Genomic DNA, 23,921 nt, shown 5'->3' with positions numbered 1-23,921 from the left:
TATAATCTATTGAGAATTAGTTGGCATGTAGATGCAATATAACTTAAATTCAATAAAATGCGTTAAAGGGACCATCTAAATAAAGTGGTACCGAGGTTTTTATTCATCTTAATCCAAAGGCATACAGTACACACTAATCAAATAAGGCATATATAATGTTTCTATTTAGTACAACACACCTTAATCACACTATTTCCATTGCAAAGGTATTTTTTTTGCTATATTTTTGAAAGAATATACACAAGCGGCAGTGGTCAGCATTTTGACTGCAAACAAAATAGTAAGAATTTGTATAAGTTGTCTTCTGATTGCACATACAGCATTACACATAGGCTAATCAACTTGAAGCATTCCTAAAAAAATTCAAATTAAACACCCATAACGAAATGAATGGATAACAAAGTCAAACTGTATGTTGATACATTAAATTCTGGAGGGAATTCTGGAAGTTATTATATGCGTCATAAACAATATATGTAATGTAAATATATCCATGTAAATGTACCTAGTAATTCATCTTTTTTTTTCTTTTTTTTTTTTTGAAATTATTATAATATTGTTGTCTGGGATGCAGCAAGTCCGGAGACTGTAGTAAACACCACTTTTGTGTGCCAAAAACTGACTTTGTTCATCAATGTTTTCCATGTCAGAGTAGGATATGCATTTACTAGCTATTTGATGCTTGCGTGTTGTGCTGCTGACTTTAATGACAGAAGTTGTACTGTCCATAGTAAACATGCACTGATCCAATACAGTAGGCAAACAGAATCATATTTGCAGTTTTTTGGCCATACAAAAGTGATCTTGGAGCTTTGTGTGATTACAGCTGAACCACTAAAGTCACAGAATGTTTTGACAATGTTTTTGGCTCCGAAGTTTGAACATCTTGGGCATGTTACTGTCTATGGAAGATGAGAGAGCTCTCAGATTTCCTTCAAAATATTTTAATTTGTGTTTCAAATTAAAACAAAGGTCTAAGGGAATTGGAACAACAATTGAATTGAATCAAATTGAATTGAACTGAATTGAACATGAGGGTTAGTAATTGAGAGGCTATTGAGAGATTTCCTATTTCAAATTGGGAACTGTTGAGCATAAAAGCTTGAACCTTAAAACAGTATTTCATACATTTCAACTTAACAAGGAGATCAGAGACTGTCCATGTCAGAGGAAGTTGACCATAGACATCTGTGTGTTTTTGTCTTTCAGAATCAGCATGGTGCTGGAAAGAGAACTCTGTTGTTGGGGTATTTTCTTGGGGGTCAAAGAACAATAAAGCAGCATAATGCTACAACAGGCCCAAAGATGACAAAGAGTGAGAGAACAAAGACACTGGAGCATCTAATTGGAATAAAGAATTGATTAATTTACCCAGCGTTGAGAGGATCTATTCAATACAGGCCGCAGAAGAATGACGGCACAGGATCTAACTTAATCTTAAAAGGGAACTATTAAGCCTTTATTGAGCATTCTAATGAGATCTTTAATTAACATCTATAAGTAATTTCCAGAGTTGGTATAATTTGATTCACAAGTAAAAAGTAATCACAAATTGCTTAGTCTGGAACAAAGTGCTTGTCAAGTTTACGAATGGTTAAGCATGTTAAAAGTTAACTAAAAGCTTTTTTAAAATTGATAACTATATATATATATATATATATATATATATATATATATATATATATATTTAATTGAAATTAAGTTATTTAAATATTAGAAGAAAATGTGAATGTGCTGTAAAAAAACTATAATGTTTTCTTGGCAGTTTACTGAAATAATTCAAATTGGAAATAAATATCTGTAAATGATGTCAAGTAAAGTCATCTTTATTTCTATAGTGCTTTTTACATTGTAGATTTTGTCAAAGCAGCTTAAGACAGATAAGAGAGAATACGGGAATAAAAACCATAACCATATTTCAGATTGTAGAACATTCCAGCATTTCAGCCAGGCAGGAGAGTTGTGGTATAATGCTGGTATATTCATTCATTCATTGTCTTTTTCGGCTTAGTCCCTTTATTAATCTGGGTCGCCACAGCGGAATGAACCACCAACTTATCCAGCATATGTCTTGCGCAGTGGATGCCCTTCCAGCTGCAAACTATCACTGGGAAACATCCATACACACTCATACACTATGGACAATTTAGCTTACCCAATTCACCTATAGCACATGTCTTTGGACTTGTGGGGGAAACCGGAGCACCCGGAGGAACCCCACGCCAACACAGGGAGAACATGCAAGGTCCACACAGAAACGCCAACTGACCCAGCTGAGGCTCGAACATTGCTGTGAGGCAAAAGTGCTAACCACTGGGCCACCGCAGAATGCTGGTATAGCTCTAAGTAAATTAACTGATTCAGTTCAATTTAGTGCAAATGTCACTGTTGAAGGACAATCCACTGAAGGGCAGCTCTACCAGTCTCAACCAAGCAAACCAGAGGCAACAGTGTCAAGAAAACAATAGATGGAAATGGAAAACAAACTTTGGGAGAAATCAGGCTCAACTGAGGCAACTCATCTAGCCAAATGTAAAGGGCAGAGCTGCAGTCTATAGGGGACAGAAACGTACATTTTCACTTACTATATAAAAAATGTGACAGGGCCTGACTTAAGCTTGTCGTCCTCAAAATAATCATACAAAAACAAGCATGAAATCATACAAATCAACGATAGAACAAATCCTTGATCACTGTCAGCTTCTTCTCCATCAAATGATGTCACTTTCGAGTGATAGCCTTAAATGTGTATTGCAAGCATTTTATGTTAAATTTAATGCAAATGTGACAGGACTAACAGAAAAACAGGAAAAATTGTACATTTATTTGTATTGTATACTTGTAGTACTTATTTGTAGAATTTATTTATAATTTAATATTTTTAATCAATTGATGTGAATGATAACAACTTAAACTTGCTATTTCTGAAGTATTTTTCTAAACAGTTTTTAGCATAACAAAACTATTAAAGCTGTAGGTTCAACTGGGCTGACGACAAGGACAATGACAGGGTTTGTACATTTGTAAAGTGTTTTTAATAAAGAAAAATAAATCTGAGAACCATATGAATGACATATTCCTTTACAGAACAACTCACCCGTCAGTCCATTTTTGGAATGAAGTATTTCTTATTTACTGTATTTATGTTATAATTTAGGAACAGAAAATGTACATTTCTGGTCCTATATAATTTCTTACTGACCACTTTCTTATGGTACAAAATGAACTGTGCCTTTCATAGAAAAATCTCATGCTGTAAAGAATACCTCTGTGGCATTGGCTGCTATGGGCTTAAAAGGAGAGAAACTTAGTGTGACCCCCAACTTCCCCTGAAGTTAACCCTGTTGAGAAACTTTTGAGTATGCTCAAGTAATAGGTCTAGGAGGTTGGGAGACTATAGCATCAAAACAGCAGCTCTGGGAGGCTATTCTGACAATCTGCAGAGAAAGTCAAGCAGAAACCTAAAACCTAAAACTCACAAGTTCAATGAATGCAATAATTGTGAAGGTGATGTTAAAGAAGAGGTCCAATGTTAACGTGTATAATTTGTCCTGTTAGCATGCTTTTGATCAAAAGGGCATTATTTACAACCTGTATAATGTTCAAACTTTGTTGAGCTTAATAATTTGGAACAATGCATTTTGATTTCTTTTAAATAAAAACTGTTATCACAATGGGAGGTTTGTTCAATAAATGGTTAATGACGGTTGAAAAGTATAATGACTGTCATTTACATCAACTAATTGGTCAATTTAGAGAAATATATCATTTGCATAATACTTTGTAACAGTGCATATGTATATACGCCCTCAGTTCAATTAGTAATTGGTTCTGCGTTGTCTCTTGAGTTTGGGGCAGTTATGTTTTTTGTGTGTTTGGATTCCTTGTTTTGTTTGCTCAGTAAACCACATTGCACTCCTCTTCTTGTCTGACCAACTGTAACAGTATTTCCTCCCTTACAGGCTTATTTTATTCCTGTCAACAATTAAATACTGCACTAAACTAACTAAGATTTTTGCCTTATTGAACTTCAGTGTTTTTGTGTGTTCTTTTTGCCTTATTACACATATAAAGTACACATTAATGACCAAATTTCATTTATTCAATTATTTGTTTTATAAAAAGTCAGAATGCTTTCATAAAAGCTGATGCATAAATAACAAGACTCTTATTGACCAAATGAAATCGAAAGCACTGAAAGCATGGGTGAATGGAGAAAGCGGGGAAATAATAAAAGTTACATTATAGAAGGAAGCTGGATTCAAGGTCACAGTCACGGATATTAACTATTAATTGAGGGTAAAAAGCATTCTCTATTAATATGAAATGAATATTGACAAAAGGGACTGAAACACAAACGACTCTGTTGCTGTTTATGGTTTTGTTTGTGTCGTTATTACCTTTCCCAGTCCTCGGGGTCCATACAGGCCTTCTGAGAATGTTGTAAAAGGCTTTAATCAACAGAGGCAAACAGATTGTAGTGATTACGGCGGGGTCAACAAGTTCACAGTATTGAACAGATCACCTGAGTTCAAGCTAAATGAGATGCACAGCACCATTTGAATAATTAAGGAAATGCCATATCAGGTAACCATAGAGGATCGAGCCCTGCAGCACACCTTACGGTAACCACAGAGTCATGTAAATTCACACTGTGACCTCTTAACAATAGCATTAGCTCTGCCGAGTTTCTGCAAGGTTCACAGAAATTGTGGACACCCACTAGGATTGGCAGTTTTCCACAGACGGCCGAACTGGAGGAGGAGGGTTAGGTAAAGGTTATATGAAACACTATAGCCAGAAGGTCCACTTCTCTCATCAATAATCTGATTCAGTGACAAAGGACTGCAAGCTCCCAATTCACTTGGTGACCAAAGGCCCCAGAGGCAACAGTCACATGTGCCGGCTATTGGAAATCAATACAGGGTATATAATGATGCTCAGGCCAAGCTGTTACATTTGGTGCAGAAATGTGTAGTAAACATCTTCTCATCTGTGGTCAGTTGAAGCTGGCTGGCCCCCTCCGTCCAGCTGATGATTACATTTTCCCCGTGGGCTCTCAGAAGAGTGAAGTGTGATGATCTTACGGCAATCTGCAACACCGTTTAAAGGGTCACTGAGCTGCTATACTGTTGAGCAAAACAGAAATGTTCGCTCAAGCTCATGTGATGTCCACACTTCACTTTTTTTTTTTTCAATTTCAAGTTATTGACATTGCAGTGTCGACAAAAAGTTATATTCATTGCTAAAATGAAGTGCACAATGTTAAAAAAAAATCATTTTACTTCATTTACGGCTGCATGGGTAATCACAGTCTTCACCATCAATAATTCAGAGTATGTGACAGGACAACTTTTTTTTTCAAACCGATATAATCCACCACTCATCCACCACTATTGTGCACCATCCACCTGGATGACGTGAGATTAGGGAAAAAAATAAAACAGGAAAATGTACTGTTAATTTTCTGTCAGAACTTTATGTATTTTATGAACAATTCTATTAACCTTAAAATAAAATACAATGCAGTGCAGAATTCAAAATATCAGAACTCAAAGTACATGTAAAAAATGAAAACAGATTTTTTTTTTTATTGTCATTATGTAAAGTACATATACAGAGCCAACAAAATTAGGTATTTATGAGTTTTTGTACAGTAAATTAAGTCCTAAGTAATGTTGTTTCAATTCACCATTTAATAAACTATTAAGCTAAAAATGGTCATATCACCCAGATTAATGCATGGATATTGCTAATGATGGGCATCACGGTAGCACAGTGGTTAGCACGCTCGTCCCACAGCATTGGGGTTCCCATTGTTGGGTTGCAGCTGGAAGGGCATCTGCTGTGTAAAAGATATGCTGGATAAGTTGGCAGGTTATTCAAATGTGATGATTTTCATTTGGGTTTGAGGTGATTATTACAAGTATTGTCTAAATCAAATAATATTTTAAAAATTTTGTAATTATGTGTTTAATAATCAGACTATGTCCTATAATAAATAAGATGTGTGGAGAGGGTTAGGTCCAGGAGGATTGAAAACCACTGTTATACATGAAGCCTAAATGACAAAAAGTCTGGACTTAGTGAACTCTACACTAAGAAAACCGTACTCTACTGGCCACTTAACTTTTCTCTAGAAACAACAAAACAGGTTTTAAGTCAACTATGGGCTAGAGGTAGAGCATATGTCAATAGTTTTTTAGGTAGCTTTAATGTAGGTTTCTTGAAGCATCTTGGACGGTATAGTTTATCTGGATTTACGTAGGCTCATTATCAAGGTTCTGTTTTATCATGTCTTTCCCAATGGGCTGCATCTTATTTTGTGAAAATGCTAGTGGCCTAAGATATTTGTACAGATTTGTTTGCTGTAATGCATTAAACTAAATGTCCATTTTGAATATTTCAATTTGTTTTACTTTGTATATTCGGTGGGCATTGTGCATGTTAAACATTTGTATAAAGTTAAAATACACCGTGTAAACAAGCCAGAGCTAAAGTGCTAATTTACAGTCATTATCTACATTTGGAATATTTCATTATATATTCCTGAGGTCCATAAATTGCTATTTCAGTATTATTACAATAATGTTTGATAATGGCGTTCCTAATTTTGTTCTTATTGCTGTTTTGTGGATTATGAACTTGTAGCTTCTTCACTGGCCTGTTATCCAGATCGCCAGAGCGTCTGCTGCTCGTCAGTTCGGCAAGTCTCGGCTGTATTCGGCTGATTCCGCGAGTAACAAACTCTCCTCCATTTTGCATAGTTACGCGCGTGTTGAAGGCTCCCCTGCTCCTGTGATCAGTATCACACCGTGAAGAACGTTTTCCCTGCAATGGACGGGTAAGACTGCGCCTTTTGCAGAATATTTGCTAATGTGACATTTCTAAGCATAGCATAAACTGTTCTTAAACCGAATTCAGTCGCGTTCTGAAAAGGCCGTTCGACAGACCGGTGAAGCAACAGCCAACACAGGCTAATAATAACAAATGCGCGCTAACCTTACCTGCGTATATCAAACTATGGCGTTAAATAGATCAGATATGTTTTCAGAATACTAAATACGAACTCTCTCAATAACGCAATATAGGTCTTTGAAATGCGTCGTGCTATTTGCGCAACAAATACATGTAACGTTAATGTAGTTTAGCTGTGCGGCTAACGGTAACTTACTGCTGTTGTGCGGGCGCGTCTCCATTCTCTTTGTCTGAAATATAACGGACACTCCATGTCCGCGAGCTGAATATAAATGCATTTGTCGTATTTATTTATCGATCGAGTTTTATTGGGCTTCTTATTACAAACCTGCTTTCAGGACTGTTCGCAGTTAAGAGGCCGTTAAGTAGTTAATATGGTATGTTGTGCTATTATCTTGTAATAACGTGAATTATAATTTCACATGTATTATGCGTTCCGTTGTGGCATCGATGTGTATGTGATTGATTGAAAGGGTATTAGATCAAACACATATAAGTTACATGCATTTTTTTTCTGTTTTTCTCTCTACAGCATTGCAAGTGATGTTGCAGTTGGTGTGAAGGTAAGTGGTGTGTCTTCGCACGACTGTGAGATATTTTTATGAAAATACGTGCAAGAAATATGGAAGCATGAATTCCCAGATCACCATATTACCTTAATGGATTCTGTGATGTAATTAATGGAAATATAAACAATAATATGACTTAATGCATTTAAAAAGTATTTTAACATTTTGCTGAATTTTCATTTTTGTCTTTCTAGAGAAGCTCAGATGACTTGCTGTCTGGCAGTCTGTACAGTAGTCCAAACTCTTCGGTCACTGGTAAGAGAAATAAATGTGGGCATCAGTAAAGAATCTGAATGCATGAAATGCACAAAAACGAATCCGAATTCATGAAATGCACTAAAACGAGACTCTCTACTCACACATAGTGTCAAAGATGGGAGATTTTTGTCAGTTACAAAAGTCTACGCACACACCCATTAATTGTACTGAACATTTTAAAGTGCCTTTCATTATGCTATTATGTTTTTCCAAATAACATCTTTCATTCAGCATGCAATGTGACTTGTTGTGAATGTGAAATGTTTGCAAAGCTTTAAAAATCAAAGAGTGCACAAAAAATACATTTATTCAGAAATTGTTCTGAACTGCCAAACAGAGATGTCAATATTTCCAATTTTGCATAATGCCACCCATAAGTTCCATAGGTTGCCTGTGAACCATATCTATTTAGGCCTGTACTTAAACACACTTAGTGTTTTATAATGTAAACCTTATATTGGCAAGAAGCATTGGTCTAAAGCACAAAACTAAATGTTGCACAAGTATATTTTTGGCAATAATCAAAAATGGCGTATTGGACAATTAAATTTTTTTTAGTTTTTGCCAAAAATCAGTAGATTAAAAGTCATATTCCATGAAGATATTTTATACATTTTGTACATTAAATAAATCAAAACCCAATTTTCATTTACACACCTTTGAAGACGATTATTAAAATATTTAGTTTTTTTAACCCTCCAATTGTAGATGTTCAAATAACTTTACCTCTGCTAACATTTTCTCCAAGTTTTTGCAAGCAGCAGGAAGTACACTGCATAGAAATGTTCTGTAGGCTGGTTATTTAAGTGGACTTTGCTTTTCCAGTGAGCGTGTGTGGTCCATGCATCAGCAAATAGAATAGAGCAGAATATTAAGCTATTTTGAACATGGCACACACTTTGCTTTTGCACTTTGGTTGCCACAGCAAAAATGTGGCCTACCCATAGCGGAACAGCATAACCATCTTTTCGATTTACCTTTTGGCCGAAAAACTGAAAAAGCCATTTTCGGTGGCAAAAAATTTGCTACATTCCTAATTAACATGATGATTATTACATGACGATAATATTTTAAATGTGAGGCGAAACATGCATGCAGATAATTAAGCAATGTACCAAATTGTTCATTTAAATGTAACTACATAGTAATTATAGGCCACTTAATGTTAAGTTGGAATGAAGCATTTGTAGTCAAAACCAAACATTTAATCATTTAACATCGCAAAACTCCCATTATAATTACTGAATCATACTTGAATTGTTGTATCTACACTTTTGCAGCAGTGACAAAATGCATCTGATTGTCCATTGTGTTCATAAGCTCTCTCATTTTTCTCTAAACATACAACTGACAAATGTCTTCCTCAAGTCATGATTGCGATGGAGGTTTGAGTTGAACTAGCTCTTCATTTAATCTTTTTACTTGAATTGCTATTTTACAATTGTACATGCTGTCCTACAGTGTGTTATGTGGGATGAGAAGCTCCACTGTTAAATTTAGATATGGGTTAGACTTTTTGTTTGAGACATGCACTTTAAACCAAATATGGCCAAAGTTAACATGTTTTTTTCTGTTTTATTGCTGAGCTAAAAAGCCAACTGAGCAATTAAATTAAATTTGTACAGGAATCAGACTTTTAAAATGTATATAATATCACTTGACAGATGGAGGACAATGCACAAGACCTCAGTGAGCAAGGGCAAAAACAGCTTGACTAGTGTATTCAGCATTGAACTCCATTGTGTTATAAACGCAAACGTTTATGTTTTGACTGTAATAAGTTCATTATAAGATATTAAAAATGACACTACATTAGTTAATATAATTTAAAGCAACATTTTCTAGTCATTTTTAAATATTAGGCAAATTTATCGTAATGTGGTTTGAATATTTATCTTGGGTCCACAGCCCTCAATCAAGTTTGGCTTTTGGCCCTTTATAAGAAAATGATTGCGCACCCTTGCTTTAAACAGTAAACCAATCACAGACGAATAAAGCATCAAAAGCAGCATAGGAATCTCACTAAGGAGCAGTATAAAAGGAACAAATATTCAAACAAATTATTTGACACTGAGAAATTATTTGACATGAAAGGTATATAATGAAAAATAAGTGTGTTTTTGAACTTAAATAAAAAAATATGAACCTTTAAGATAGTATTATAGGGACATTTAAGAAGAACAATGAAGTAAGAAGCTCTGGTTTAGTTCTGTTTTTTAGAACTGCTAAAAACACCCAAGCTTAGTGCGTTTATAAAAGAAGTGTACAGTACAAATTCCATAGCAAGGTTTTGTAAAATATGTACTCAGCAATAGAATGATTTATTGACTATGTATTCCACCAAGCAAATGGTTTTCAACACACAGTGCCAGCAACACTAATGCAGTGGCAGGGTAATGCTGATGCAATGCGGTCACAGGTGTTTTTATATTTATTTAAATGTTTTATTAAATGTAACTTTTATTAAATCATAATCAAGGACTGAAAAATTCTGTTGTCTAATCTAATAATTTTTAAAAAATGTGAACAATCTGTCTTGATCTGCTGATAATTGAAAATGTTACTATTTTGTATGTTTCAGTCCTTCAAATGAAGTGGCCATTAACTAAGGTCACTTATATGACAATAAATTAATATAAATAAAACAGTGCAAACTGATTTTGAGAATGCATCCTGCTTGAATTGACCATAATTTATATTCAATATTAATATGTAGTTAAAATATTACTATATATTTTAAGTCATATCACATTGGAGATCTTGATTAAAGGAACACTCCACTTGTTTTGGAAATAGGCTGATTTTAAAACTCCCCTAGAATAATGGAAGCAAAGTTCCTTGATTATTACACCAGAATGAAAGTCAGGTTGTCCACAGGGTTAAAAAGTCTTAAAATGTCTTAAATTTTCAAAACAACATTTAAGGCCTTAAAAAGTCTTAAATTCACTGAACTATTGTGTTGTAGGTCTTAAATAATTTTAAACAGGTCTTAAATTTCCTCTGTCCAAGTAAAACTACGAGATCCATCACCAACAATACATCTCAACAGTTTAAAAAAAGTTTTTTATTGCAAAGAGATACAGCATATTCTCCTAATTAAAACCCATAAGCTAAAAACTGTTATACAATTACTCATGATAATAACAGAGATACATATCCCTTTACATGATCTTCCATTTATATAAAAATTAGGTCACACTTTATTTTGATGGTCCATTTGTTGAATTTACATTGCATCTACATGCCAACTAATTCTCATTAGATTATAAGTAGACTGTTAGGCAGGTTTTAGGGTTAGTGTAAGTTGACATGTACTTGCAAAGTTTCTTATAGTCAGTTAAATGTCTGTTGAAGGAGCAGTATCAACAGATTTTAAGCAGACAGTCTACTAATACTCAAATGGACTATCAAAATAAAGTATTACCACAAATAACTTACAGAAGTAAGGGGGAGTGGACATAATGTTTATAAATAGACTTGAAACTTAAAGTTTTATAACAGAAACACATTCCATTTGGACCAAAAGCCAATAAATGCTGTATATATTTTTGATTAATCATTTAATTTTCTCTGTAATATATTTTTTAATAACTTTAAACTTGTCATCAAACATTTATGTTTAAAAAAAGTATATACAACTAGAGTTTTCTGGTTTTGACACATTAAAATTTGTGGCTAAGAAATAACTACATTTGATTTTTGTGGCAAGCAAAACAAAAAAAATTATTGGCCCAACTGGGGTTTAGCCATGTACAAGTCTTAAGATTCATTTATAATGGTCTTAAAAGGGTATTAAAATGTCTTAAATTGAACTTGATGAAACCTGCAGAAACCCTGGAAAGTATAGTTTCTAGTCATGTTGGCTTAAAAACAGCAACTTTATATTTTACGTAAGTCTTAGAACATGATGTAACTACAGAGGACTCAAGCTTTAAATAGGAAAATTATGGAAACAACTTGGTCACTTTTGAGTGGAATGCTAATTGTGCAATTCAATTTAATGATCTATGCTAGGGTTGGGTGATGTCGACCAATTTAGCATCATATGATGTCTAATGTGAAACATCGTGATGGACGATGGCATCGTCGCCATAGGTGGCAGTGAATGAATTATTTACGAATAATTAATTAATTAATAACGAATGATTTATTTGTAGCCGACCATTTCAACTACCTGACCCATATGCTCTTTGTTTTACCCATAACCAAATCATAAATAAATAAAGATAAGGTACACACAAATTACCACCTGTCAATCACTTTTTCCGCAGGACTCTGGCTTGAATAGGCAGAGTGATCTGTGACGTTATAATGGCGTTGACAAACTTGGTTGGTAAAAAAGGTGCACACCAACAGTATCTGAGGTTTTCACTAAAATTTCTAAGTACAAGTGTGAAAGCGAAAGATTGATGCAGTGTACTGAAGCTGTGACACGTTACCTGGTAGATTCAAAAGAGAGAAGAGTTGCTAGATAGAGACGAGATGAATTAAATATCATGTTTAACAACTATAGTGAGACGTGATCCAGCGGTACATTCTTGATAAACTGTCCGCCGTGCACTGCTCTCTGGGGTTCATGTTCAAAGCACCCGCTGACTCCCTGGAGCTCAGACGTGTGCTTAAGCTGCAGCGCATGCCTGTGTATGGTCACGTGATGTGCATTTTCAGCAGTGTAGTGTGGAAGGAGGGCTTTTCAGAAATGCTAGATGAAACACCAGTGTGGATGTTGATCGTTTTCATTCTAAAATGCCATTTTAAAATTAAGATGTATAAGTGTAAACGGGGCCTAAGTGTGTATTTTTTGCGAGAGGGTTGGTGCTGCGACGGGGGTGGGGCGGAGGATCATGATGCCAGCTAAGCATCATGATGTCTGTCAGCCATCGGTTGACTCAATGGTAAAACTCAATGGTTTTTCTAGGGGAGTTGTAAAAAGTCTATTTTCCAAAAAAAGTAAACTGTTCTTTTTAATACAAGCTAAAACTGTATTGGTAAGAATTTCCCTATATATTGACAAATAATAAAGGTCAAATTGTTATTTTGTTTATTAGATAATGTACAAACCTGATAAAACCATTTAAAAGTCAATTTTTTAAAAATACAACTGTATTCCTGATTTATTCGACAGCTAATGGAAGTGACAGTAAGAAACTGAGGGTGGAGGACAGCATGGACAGCCCACCGTCAAGAGTTATTCATATTCGTAAACTCCCCAACGAGGTTTCTGAGACTGAGGTCATCGCCCTAGGATTGCCCTTTGGAAAGGTCACAAATATACTAATGCTTAAAGGCAAAAATCAGGTATGTGATGGGGTAACATTAAACCCAGCCTTTACTGTTATACAATAATCTGAAATTCAATGTAGGGCTTAAAAACTTTTCACATTGGGTGCACAAAGTTCACACTTCATTCCATTTGAGGAAAAAAGCCTGTTTCTTCATGAACACTTCTCTCAATTAGGCATTTTTAGAGCTGGGAACAGAGGAAGCTGCTGTTACCATGGTGAACTACTACACAGCTGTTACACCTCAAGTGCGTAATGTCCCAGTGTTCATTCAGTACTCCAACCACAAAGAGCTCAAGACAGACAGCGCACTCAACCAGGTACACAAAACACACTTTTAATGCTTGATGGTAAAATGTAGCAGCAGAGGAAGTGTGTAACTGGCATAGCTCCCGTCTTAATCTGTTTCCATGCTTTTCTTCTGAAGCGAGCTCAGGCCGTGCTGCAGGCGGTGTCAGCGGTCCAGGAGGGCGGCTCTCCAAGCTCGGACATGGCCAGCAAGAGTGTGTTAACGCCTGCCCCTAGCCCAGTACTGCGAATAATCATCGACAACATGTTCTACCCAGTCACCCTGGACGTCCTCCAACAGGTCACTGCCCACAGCAGGCATCCATCTGGAATAAACTGCAGTTTTAAAAGAAAACAAGCCAAATGTATTTTTACACTCCCATGCCTCTGAATTAACAGGCTTTTGCACTGATTTCTCTTAGATCTTCTCCAAGTTTGGGACGGTCATGAAGATAATCACGTTTACCAAAAATAATCAGTTTCAGGCTCTTCTGCAGTTCAGTGACCCAGTAAATGCCCAGCAGGCCAAACTGGTGAGTGAACGAAGAGGCGGACTGAAAGCACCGCAAACTCCATAAATGTGTAATGATGTGCCGAAGCACTGTTATGAGATTTTTAATGTGATGGTTATGACCACGGGCGAATTATGATCCAGTCATATGTTGGTTTAGTACCTTTTCTTTCATTTATGTGATGAAATCACTGCAGTTGTCATTACTTGTAGAGGAGCGATTTTATTACTTTTAGCAGGGCCCTACATAATGCGCTGGCTGTAATTATTCTTATCCTCGTTCACCCTTGTCATAGAATAACAAATGCGGTTCGGTGTCTCGCTCTCATCCTCTATCTCTGTCTTTCAATAAAGTCCTTGGACGGCCAGAACATTTACAACTCTTGCTGCACTCTGCGCATTGACTTCTCCAAGCTGGTCAACCTGAATGTAAAATACAACAATGACAAAAGCCGGGATTATACCCGACCCGAGCTGCCAGCGGGAGATGGCCAACCACCAGTGGACCCGTCTGTGGCCGCCGCTCTCAGCAAAGATTCCCCCTCCCTACTTGGTATGTTAGACAACCCTCACATGTGTATGTAATGTAAATGTTGCTCAATCACACCTTTAAAGTCCGCGTGAACCGGAAGTTGAGACATTTTTATTTCAGTATGTTGACGTACTGAAACGGAATATTGAGTAGGGGGTGGGGCTTTATTTTTGCGCATCATTACGAATATTCTGGCTGAAGCTTTTAAATTGATGCCAACGGGGAATAAACGCACCTCCAAAGCGGAAGCAAATGGTCAGATTTTGATTAAAGATTACCAAATCACGCTTTTTTCTTTTTCAGTGGATTAAATTACAAATATTTATTGTTCATTTATACTTATGATTGTTCACAATAGCAATGTGCGCTAGCAAAACACAGATTGTAAATTTAGATTTCACACGGACTTTAAGACCCATCTTCCCTGTCATTCTCTGACATGCATCATCATCTTCTGTCTGCATAGCTTCAGTTTCAGAGCAGGGTAGAGGTGTGAATGCTTTGCCTTTATTGTGTGTTATTCATGAAGAGTTTTCTAGTTTTTAGTGGAAAATGGGTCAATGGTGCCTGAAATGCAATCCCGTCTAATTGATGTGCCATTCAAACTCGTTCCTTTTACGTTTTTTGCCGCTTCCACGGCCCCCAGTCTGTGTTTGATCCCGAAAGACTTTGACTGTACACGTTCTCCTTAGGTACTCCCTCTGGAATGGTAACTTCCTACTCTAGTGGTGGAGGGTTTCCATCTTCTCTAGGTACCTATGCTTCCATTTACTTTATTTTTTTCTTTTGATTTTCTAACGCTGCTTGAATGCGCTGTTCCCTCTGAAGGACAGGGACGTTTCCAGTGCTGTCAGAATTGGCAGGGCTTTCATGTTGAAACCACCCCAACCATTTGTCCTGACTTGACATGCAAGCTTCATAAACAGTGTCGCTATTTGTCAAAGCATAAATCTGAAGCTGCAACAATAAGCCCTTCCATTCTGCATTATGGGCCTGACGTAATGGATTGACACGCACACTAATTAGGGACCTGTATTTCAGACAGACTGGCAATCCAAACTGCCAAACACCAGTTCCCTTTAGCTAAAGCAGAGCTGCCTATTGAGCGGCTAACTACAGCAAGCAGAATGGGCCCAAAAAGTAATTTGGCTTTCGGATATTGCTCCAGAGCCCCAGTCTGTGTGAAATCAGTTCAGATAGCGATCTGCCTAGCAGCAGATATTGACTCTGGGATGTGGGTTTGCCCTAGGTGTGTGGTTTTTGGCTGGATAACTGGATGTGCTTGGTGTGGTGGGTGCAGACAGGTAGAATGCATGGCCACAGGGCAGATCCGGCTGAGATGCTGAGCTGTCGGCTCTTCTGGGCTAAGTGGGCTGACAGGGTTCTTCCTCTCCCTCTCTCTCTCACTGTAGGGGCCATCAGCCCTCTGAGTGCAGCAGCGGCGGCGGCAGCAGCAGCAGGCAGGGTAGCGTTGTCCGGTCATTCAGTACCTGGCGGAGTGCTACTGGTCAGCAATCTCAATGAAGAGGTCAGTGCACTCCCAAAACACACACAAACACATCCCTGCTCTATCTGTTCACAGTTTTCTCATTTTGTCAATCAGGTCACACAGTATGTCTCAGGTTTTATATGTTTAGTCCTCATCTGTTAAAGATCATCTTTTTAGTTCAAGGGACCTCAACATCACCTTCATGATGTTTAGCAGCAGAGCAGCGTTAACATGTTTCAGGTGTTGTGTTGGCATTTAAAAAGAGGAGTTCTTGGTGATATCATAATGTTTAATTAGATTATTATTCAATTTACAATTGATATGATAATTGTTCAATTCTGAGGCTGGGTAAAATATCAATTTTTAGAATTCAAATTATCATCTAACAGAAGCAGTAAACACATCAGTGATTAAGCAAAAGTAGTTTGTTAGACTTATAATACAATGTTGTAACTATTTTATTTATTGTGTTTTGATTGTAACGGGCCAAAATGCTACAATGTGAAAATTAAAAGAATTGCACCCAAAATGTTCTCTGCAAATGTTACTAGTTGACAAACGTTTTGGATTGTCACAACTTTTATGGTCCCCAGGATATTTTGTTTTATGAATATTTATATCAAAAGCATCTGCTTTTTAAAAAATATCAATGCTTGAATATAGCTACTTAATTAATAAAACATAAAGAGAGTTTTTAACAAAAAGTAGTTTTTTCTTTTTCAGATTCAAAATAGTATCCAAAACATAGATTGAGTAGATTGAAATCAACACTCTTAAAACTTCCACATGCACTTAAACAATACTTTTGTTTTTGTAGTTTGTATTTTGGTTGTTAGGACCTCCAACACTATCTCATGGCAATTCGTAACTTTTTGATTTGGTGGCTAATTCGTATGCATTCTTACAATCTCATTCGTATAACTTAGTACGATTTACTCATCCCCCACTGACGGTTGGGTTGGGTAAAATTTGTAAATTTTCGTATGATTGAACTTGGACAAATTTGTACTAATTTGTGACTGAAATGACAAAACATAAAACAGTTACATTTCCTCATGTAATCAGGCTGGATCTCAAGCTTTTGTACTATTTTTCGATAATGCTTAATTGTGCCCTTACTGTTTAACGATTGAACTCGTACGAATTTGTACTAATTAGCCATTAAAATGACCAAAAGTAAAAGAGTTACATTTCCTCATGTGATCAGTCGGGATCTCAAGCTTTTGTACTATTTTTCGATAATGCTTAATTGTGCTCCTACTGTTTAACGTCATTGGAGAGGAGTCAAGGCTGAAAATACATTACACAAATCTGATCATAGTTGTGGAAAGTCAGAGCCAATATGCTTTTTAGCTTTAGACTAATTCCTTCGAGTCAAAGGTTATGATATATATTTGATATTTTAAGACTATTTTAGTAAATATTTATATAGCCGCACGGCTACTTGTTTTTGCTTAAGCTGAGTTTTTAAATCTAAATGAAAAATAGTCACAGACTAGTACACAAATCAGTACCCAGCACTACTAATTGCATCATCAGGGCTTCCTTTATTGAAAAAGCACTTTAATCACATTTCTATGTTAGCTTTGCTCTCTTGCTGAATATTTTGAAGCTGTCTTCAAAGTCATTTCAGTCACTTTTCTGATGTGCACTAGATTCAGAATGATTTATTCAGTCTCAGACAATACAAACTGAGCAGGTGACTTGTCTTGACACGATTACAGATTGACCTTTGTCTCATTTTCATCCTCAATGTATTTCATATATTGTGTTCAATGTTATTTCAGTATATTTGCAGATAGCAGTGAATTGATAGCCAGTAATGATGAATTAAAACCTGTAGCTCTTTATGTTCTCTATTGTGATGTTTACTTTATACTTGCAGAAATATACTGAAAGCATTCTCAGTAAGGTTTTCGTCAAAATGGAGGGTCTCTCTGCAGTCTCTCCTCTGTGCAAATTTTGATCACTGTCTCTCTCTCTCTCCTCTCTCTTTATCTCTCCCCCTCTCCGCTCTCTCTCTCTCGCACCTTTTCATGAGCGCTCTGTCTGGAAGTAATATCTAACTGTCTTTTCTCTCTAAGCTGTATCTCTCTCTTCCTCTCCTGATGCTCCACTGCCTCTCTCTAAGCTATTCAAAGTTGGTATGAAACATGGTAGCCCCACCCGCCTCTGTCATTTCTCTCACACTTTCTCTCTCTCACTATGATTTCTCTGTCTTTTTGAAGTGTCCCAGTAATTTCCCCATCATGGTTTTTGTTTTCCCAAACACTTGTGGGTTTGTGGAGTTTTCAACATGACGTGCTCTCTATTGATGCCATAACTCTGCAAGGTGGTTTTCATGCCTACCCGCTGCATGGCCCTTCCCCCTGTACAGCTATAGGCTGCTTTGTTTTGTTTGGTTTTCCCTTTAACGCTTTTTCTTCTCATACTAAAGCTTTCCACTGGCTCTGCATGCTTTGTCCTCTCAGCGTTTTTGTGCTGCAGTTAGTCTGAGTAAATGTACCCTGCCCACGTTCGGTCTCGGGTGACTACGTTTGGCACTGTTAAACATAGTCGGGGGAAGCAAAAGCAAAAAAAGAAAAGAGAACCCTACCATTTTCTGACCAAACTCCTGCATTTCCTGTGTACTGACCTGTATATTATTTTTGTTCCCCCTTCCAACTTTTGTTTCTTATTTATTTCTGATTTTTTTTCTTTTATCCCACGCTGCTTCCAACCCCTCCTTCTCCCTCTCTCCTCTTCTGTGATTGGTTGGCCTTTTCTCTCCTGCAATCCTGTCTCCCCGCCCTCCACCCATTCATGCTTTGTGCCTGAACCAAAACAAATGTTCCTCCTCGGACCGACTTGCCCCAATTAACTGCCTTGACCCATGCTCCATGACCACCTCACCATTCTACGGGAAACCACCCTCCGTTATGGATGATCTGTTCATCTCCGCTCTACCTCGACTCTTCTCTCTTCCTGTCTTACGCTGCTTGCTCTTCTCTCCTTCTAAAGATGGTTACGCCCCAAAGTCTGTTTACCCTCTTCGGTATGTTATCGTTAGCAATCTACCTCTTTTTGTTGATCTATTGTTAATTTCATTTCAGTTGTTCTTTTGTTTACTTTTTCATTTGCCATATATTTAGGTTAGTTGATAATAATCTGGCACTAATGTAACTTCCAGTTTCATTTGTTTAGTTCTATTATGCCAAAATTTCAGCTGATGAAAAAAATGTCCAGTTTTTTGGTTGATTTTCCTTGGCTTTTGAAGCCTCTGTCTCTATCTTGCTCTATCTGTCTCTCTTCATGTACAGCTTATATTAATGCATGGTTGATTATTTTGCATGTAGGCTTTTGATTTTAACTTTGCCATATCACATGAGCTTGTTTTTTGGAGGGCGTTTCAGAATAAGTTGTGTCTGTTAGAAACACTGTTTTGGACTCTTTGGTGTAGATAATTTGGAAGATTTGTACCATCATCTTCACCTTTCATGTCAGAACCGGAGCTTCTGAAGCACTAACTTGTCCTTCCTGGTTCACTTCTCTCGTCCTCCCTCCTTCCCTCCCTCTTCCATCTGCCTCTCACTTAACTGAAGGTGTCTATGGTGACGTGCAACGCGTGAAAATCCTTTACAATAAGAAGGACAGTGCTCTAATCCAGATGTCTGATGGAAACCAAGCCCAGTTGGGTAAGCAGACAGTGTTATTTTTGTGTTTAAAGGTTTTATTATAGGGGTAGTCCACCCCCAAAAAAAAAGTTATTATTTACTCACCATTATGTCGTTCCAAACTCAACAAATTAAGATATTTTTTTGATGAAATCGGAGAGCTCCCTCATCCTCCATAGAAAGCAAGGGTTCCAGCATGTTCAATGTACCAAAAACTTTTGAAAATAGTCCATGTGCCTTTAGGCTACATTCACACTGCTCGCAAATGTGGCCCAAATCAGATTTCTTTTGCCCACATGTGACTCTGATCTGTTTTTGGCATGACAGTGTGAACAGCTCAAACCGATTGGAATCTGATCTTTTCAATTCTGATTTGTCCCACTTTCTTATGTGGTAATAAATCGGATACAGATCTGATGTTTTGCAATCCGACCACAGTGTGAACAGTTATGTAGCAATTTATGTGACTTATACATTATTTTTGATCGACACAAGTCATTATTCTTTATTGGTTCATGCTGCAAACATTCTATTCCTCAGCGGCATAGCATACTGGGCAAATATTTTATCCCAAAAATTAAAGATTGTTCATTTTGAGTATTGTTTGAATGACGACTGGCGCTTATTAACCATTATCCTGTAATCCCCCTCCCAAAACAAAGATTGTACAGTTAGATTTAAAATACCACAGTAAAATTGCATATATAAAAAAATTTATACATAGGCCTACATGAAATAGCTGTTTAATTTAAATAATTAATACATTAATAAAACAAAATATGAAAGAAAAATTGCGTTACAAGTCAGATTGACGCCTTTTTTCATTTATTTTTTAAAAACTTCAGTTTCATTTTAATGAGTTTTGACTGGATACAGCCTATGTTGTTTATAACAAATGAAAAAGAATAATTTTCGACACAGATGAACCAGGCGTGAGCCCTCTTTTCACAGTTCAATCTGCGGCTGCTCATTAACCCTTGATGAGTTTACCAGACCGGTGGTCAGAGAGACATGCACCGCGCTTGTCATAAATGACACATTATATTTATATATAATATATTTATACACACATATTTTAGGTTTCAAACCCTGAAATACACATTAGAACCAGGAAAACAACTATTTAGTGATCATAAAAAAACACATGGGTTGTCTGTGAAAATGGCAATAATCATATTACACATAATCTGACAACAGGCTTTATTCACTTCATACAGTACACACATTTATGTGCAGTGCGTACTTTTGCGCATATGGGTAAGTTTAGGACCATGATCTGTTCACACTGGAAATCTGATATTGGCCACATTTATAACAACAATGTGAACAGTTTCGCAAAAAAATCAGATCTGAGAAAAAATCTGATTTGAGCAGTAAGCTTCGTAGTGTGAACGTAGCCTTAGCGGTTCAATCAGCATATCAAGCTACAATCATTCTTTTGTGCACTCTCACAAAACAAAAATAACTACTTCATACAACAGTGTCAGTATAGGGTGCATGTGCACAAAACACAGGTACATCCAAGGTAGTCAGAGGCATGGCCAAGTGCGACACATGAATGTGCACCATATTTTAACACTGAGGAAAAGAAACCGTTGAATAAAGCCATATTTTTTGTTTTATGTGCACACAAAAGTATTTGCGTATCTTGATAATAGTCTGATTGAACAACTAAAGGCAAGGGCTGTTTTAAGGATGTTTTTTTCTTATTGTTTATGGTGGTTGAGAAAGATTTCAGATTTCAACTCTCAGGGATTTGGCACGAGATGAAAGTAATTGATAACAATTAAATATTTTGGTGAACTAACTTTTTTGAAGCACCAAAATCAATATTATGAGTAAAGTTGACAAAGCACAAGGTTTATTAAGCACAGACTAAATAAAATAATCTTGAGATTTAATAATCCATAACAATATCAATTAAAATGAAGACGTAAATATTGTCATCCAATTTTTGGGGTGCATGAAATAGATAAATATTCCACCAGAGAAACAGGAATTATATTTTATTGTTTTGGACAAACATTTTGTATCTTCTTGTTTTAGCCATGAGCCATCTGAACGGGCAGAAAATGTATGGCAAGATCATTCGTGTGACCCTCTCAAAGCACCAGACGGTACAGCTGCCGAGAGAGGGTTTAGATGATCAGGGCCTGACGAAGGACTTCACTAGTTCTCCACTGCATCGCTTCAAAAAGCCTGGCTCTAAGAACTTCCAGAACATCTTCCCCCCTTCAGCTACACTTCATCTCTCTAACATACCGTGAGTATGCAGGAGAACAATAATTTGTTGATTACGTTAGTAAAATTCATACTGTATTGCTGGTAAGCAAATTTGCGATGTCTTAATGAATGCATGTGGCCATTTTTCTGTAGATTTTTGTAATTTCTTTATTGTATTATTCTGGCATCATAAATCTTAGACCTACTGCTGACCATCCTTTTAAATGAATTGTCGGTTTTGTCCCTCGCAGTGTTTCAGTTCAAATCTGAGATTAAAATGTGGCTACCAAGGAAAATTTGTTTTCTTTTTTATTGGTTCATGCATCATGCTAACATTTTACCATTTACTCTGAGGAAATGCTAATAAGTGCCTGTTTCCCCTCCAGTGACAATGTGACAGAAGAGGATTTACGACTGCTCTTCTCAAACTCCGGCGGTACAGTGAAAGCGTTCAAGTTTTTCCAGTAAGAACCTTCCGCTTTGCATTTTCTCAGTTGTTTTTGTGTTCATTCCTAGTCATCACCGTTTGATTTTTCTGCTAGAGATCGCAAAATGTCTCTGCTGCAGATGGCCACGGCTGAGGAGGCAATTCAGGCGCTCATCGACCTTCACAACTATGACATGGGCCGCGGCCACCGCCTGAGAGTGTCCTTCTCAAAGTCCACCATCTGAGGACCCCCTGGTGCTCTCTTACCTTTCCTCTCTCTCCCCCAGGAGCCTCAAGTCCAATTCAGTTTGATTTTTACCAGTCATTCCTTAACACCATATCAAAAACTTCAATGCGAATGGCCCTAAAAGGAACACTCACTCTCTATCTGCTCCTGCTATTTGTGTTTGGCCAGCTGTTATTCTGTTTTAGGATGGATTGACAAAAATGTGCCTTACTTAGCAAAATAGCGTCATCTTTTTTGCTCCCGTTGACACAGGTTATAGTAGTTTAGGCACATTACACACAGTGTGTTACCTTTACAATCACCTGGCTTTGTTATTTTGATGGTTTCTGAAAGTGTTAGTTTTTTAGCTTTTGCCCGATGTGTTCTCATTTGGTCTTTGATGAAAAAATTGATGAAGCTTTGAAAGCCAGTCGACTTTTTTTTAAACGTCTGTTGAATCTGAACACAAGTAAGCAAATTTGATGGAGCGTACTCCATTTTGTAAATGATCTTGTGCATTTCTTTATTATTTTGGGCTGTAGTATTATTTCTTTTTCTTTGATCAGGCATCCGAGGTACTTTTTGTGATTGAAACCTGTGGTAAACAAAACATTGGCAGTGGGGAGCATCGTGTGTGACGTGTAGTACCCGTTTTGATATTTCTCACTTTTGCTTCAGTGAATTCTGTTTCCCGTTTTTTAGATGAAAATCCGAGCATGTGCTGATGGATCTCGGCAGTTGCATGTGTCAGATTGACCATGTTTGATGTTGTGAAATCACATTAATGTAGGGACTGTTGGGACCAAAGTAAATGTGCCTTTAGTCTTACTTTATTCTGCATTGTACAAAACTGTTTTATTCAACCTCGGGAATATTTTTATCAACGGAGACTTTCCAACAGACATCACTCACTTGGAAGATCCATAATTGTCTTTGATTGTGGTTGTGAGAGAGAGAATCACTCGCTGATTCTATTGAAAAATGATCTTTTTTCTTCTTCTTTTTTGTGGTTTAGATCTGAGAAGCCAATGGGAGTGTGGGTGTTCTGTACATTTTTTACATGAATTGAGTTTTTACATCTTTAGGAATGTAAAGTTCAGTATAGAAGCGGCACAATTAAAAGTTCATTTTTCTACCAAGTTTGTGCTTGACGGTCCCTGTGTGGTGTAGTGCTTTTATCCTGTAGCATGCTGAATAAACTCTTCTCGCTCTGCATTCACCTCTGCCTCTCTGCTGTCTCTTTCTCTTCCTGTACTGTCCTCTGTATCTCACTTAGCTCTTTTTCTCCGATTACACTCTTTCCAGGCTGAGGAAAAACATGCTCGCCAGAGTATAAATACACACAATTGAAGTAAAAAAACAGAAAGGATGTAATCTTTGGCTGATTATCTAACTTTCCCATCTCGTCGTCATGTATGTTTTTGTTTCATTTTCCGTTTTCATGCTTATCCCTATATCTCTGTCCACTTTGGTCACTTCAAGTAT

At 36.9% G+C, this 23,921-nt stretch overlaps 1 protein-coding gene across 2 annotated transcripts; it reads left to right on the top strand.

The window, feature by feature from the left end:
- Nucleotides 1–6,740: 6,740 nt before the first annotated feature.
- On the top strand, nucleotides 6,741–23,575 carry ptbp2b (polypyrimidine tract binding protein 2b). Of its 2 annotated transcripts, XM_056474123.1 has the most exons (15): nucleotides 6,741–6,844; nucleotides 7,511–7,541; nucleotides 7,742–7,802; nucleotides 12,931–13,103; nucleotides 13,264–13,407; nucleotides 13,515–13,676; nucleotides 13,798–13,908; nucleotides 14,241–14,439; nucleotides 15,111–15,170; nucleotides 15,831–15,946; nucleotides 18,908–18,941; nucleotides 19,489–19,581; nucleotides 21,607–21,823; nucleotides 22,170–22,247; nucleotides 22,326–23,575. In XM_056474123.1, exons 1-15 carry the CDS (start codon nucleotides 6,837–6,839, stop codon nucleotides 22,453–22,455), a joined length of 1,617 nt encoding a protein of 538 aa, XP_056330098.1. In that variant the 5' UTR covers nucleotides 6,741–6,836; the 3' UTR covers nucleotides 22,456–23,575. The 2 variants fall into 2 exon arrangements, with proteins under 2 accessions (XP_056330098.1, XP_056330106.1); XM_056474131.1 differs by lacking the exon at nucleotides 15,111–15,170.
- The last annotated feature ends 346 nt before the right edge of the window (nucleotides 23,576–23,921 follow it).

Source organism: Danio aesculapii, chromosome 2 (genome assembly GCF_903798145.1).
Source record: "Danio aesculapii chromosome 2, fDanAes4.1, whole genome shotgun sequence".
NCBI lineage: Eukaryota > Metazoa > Chordata > Actinopteri > Cypriniformes > Danionidae > Danio > Danio aesculapii.
The sequence above is the reverse complement of the archived record's forward strand: the minus strand, read 5'-3'. Positions and strand labels throughout refer to the sequence as shown.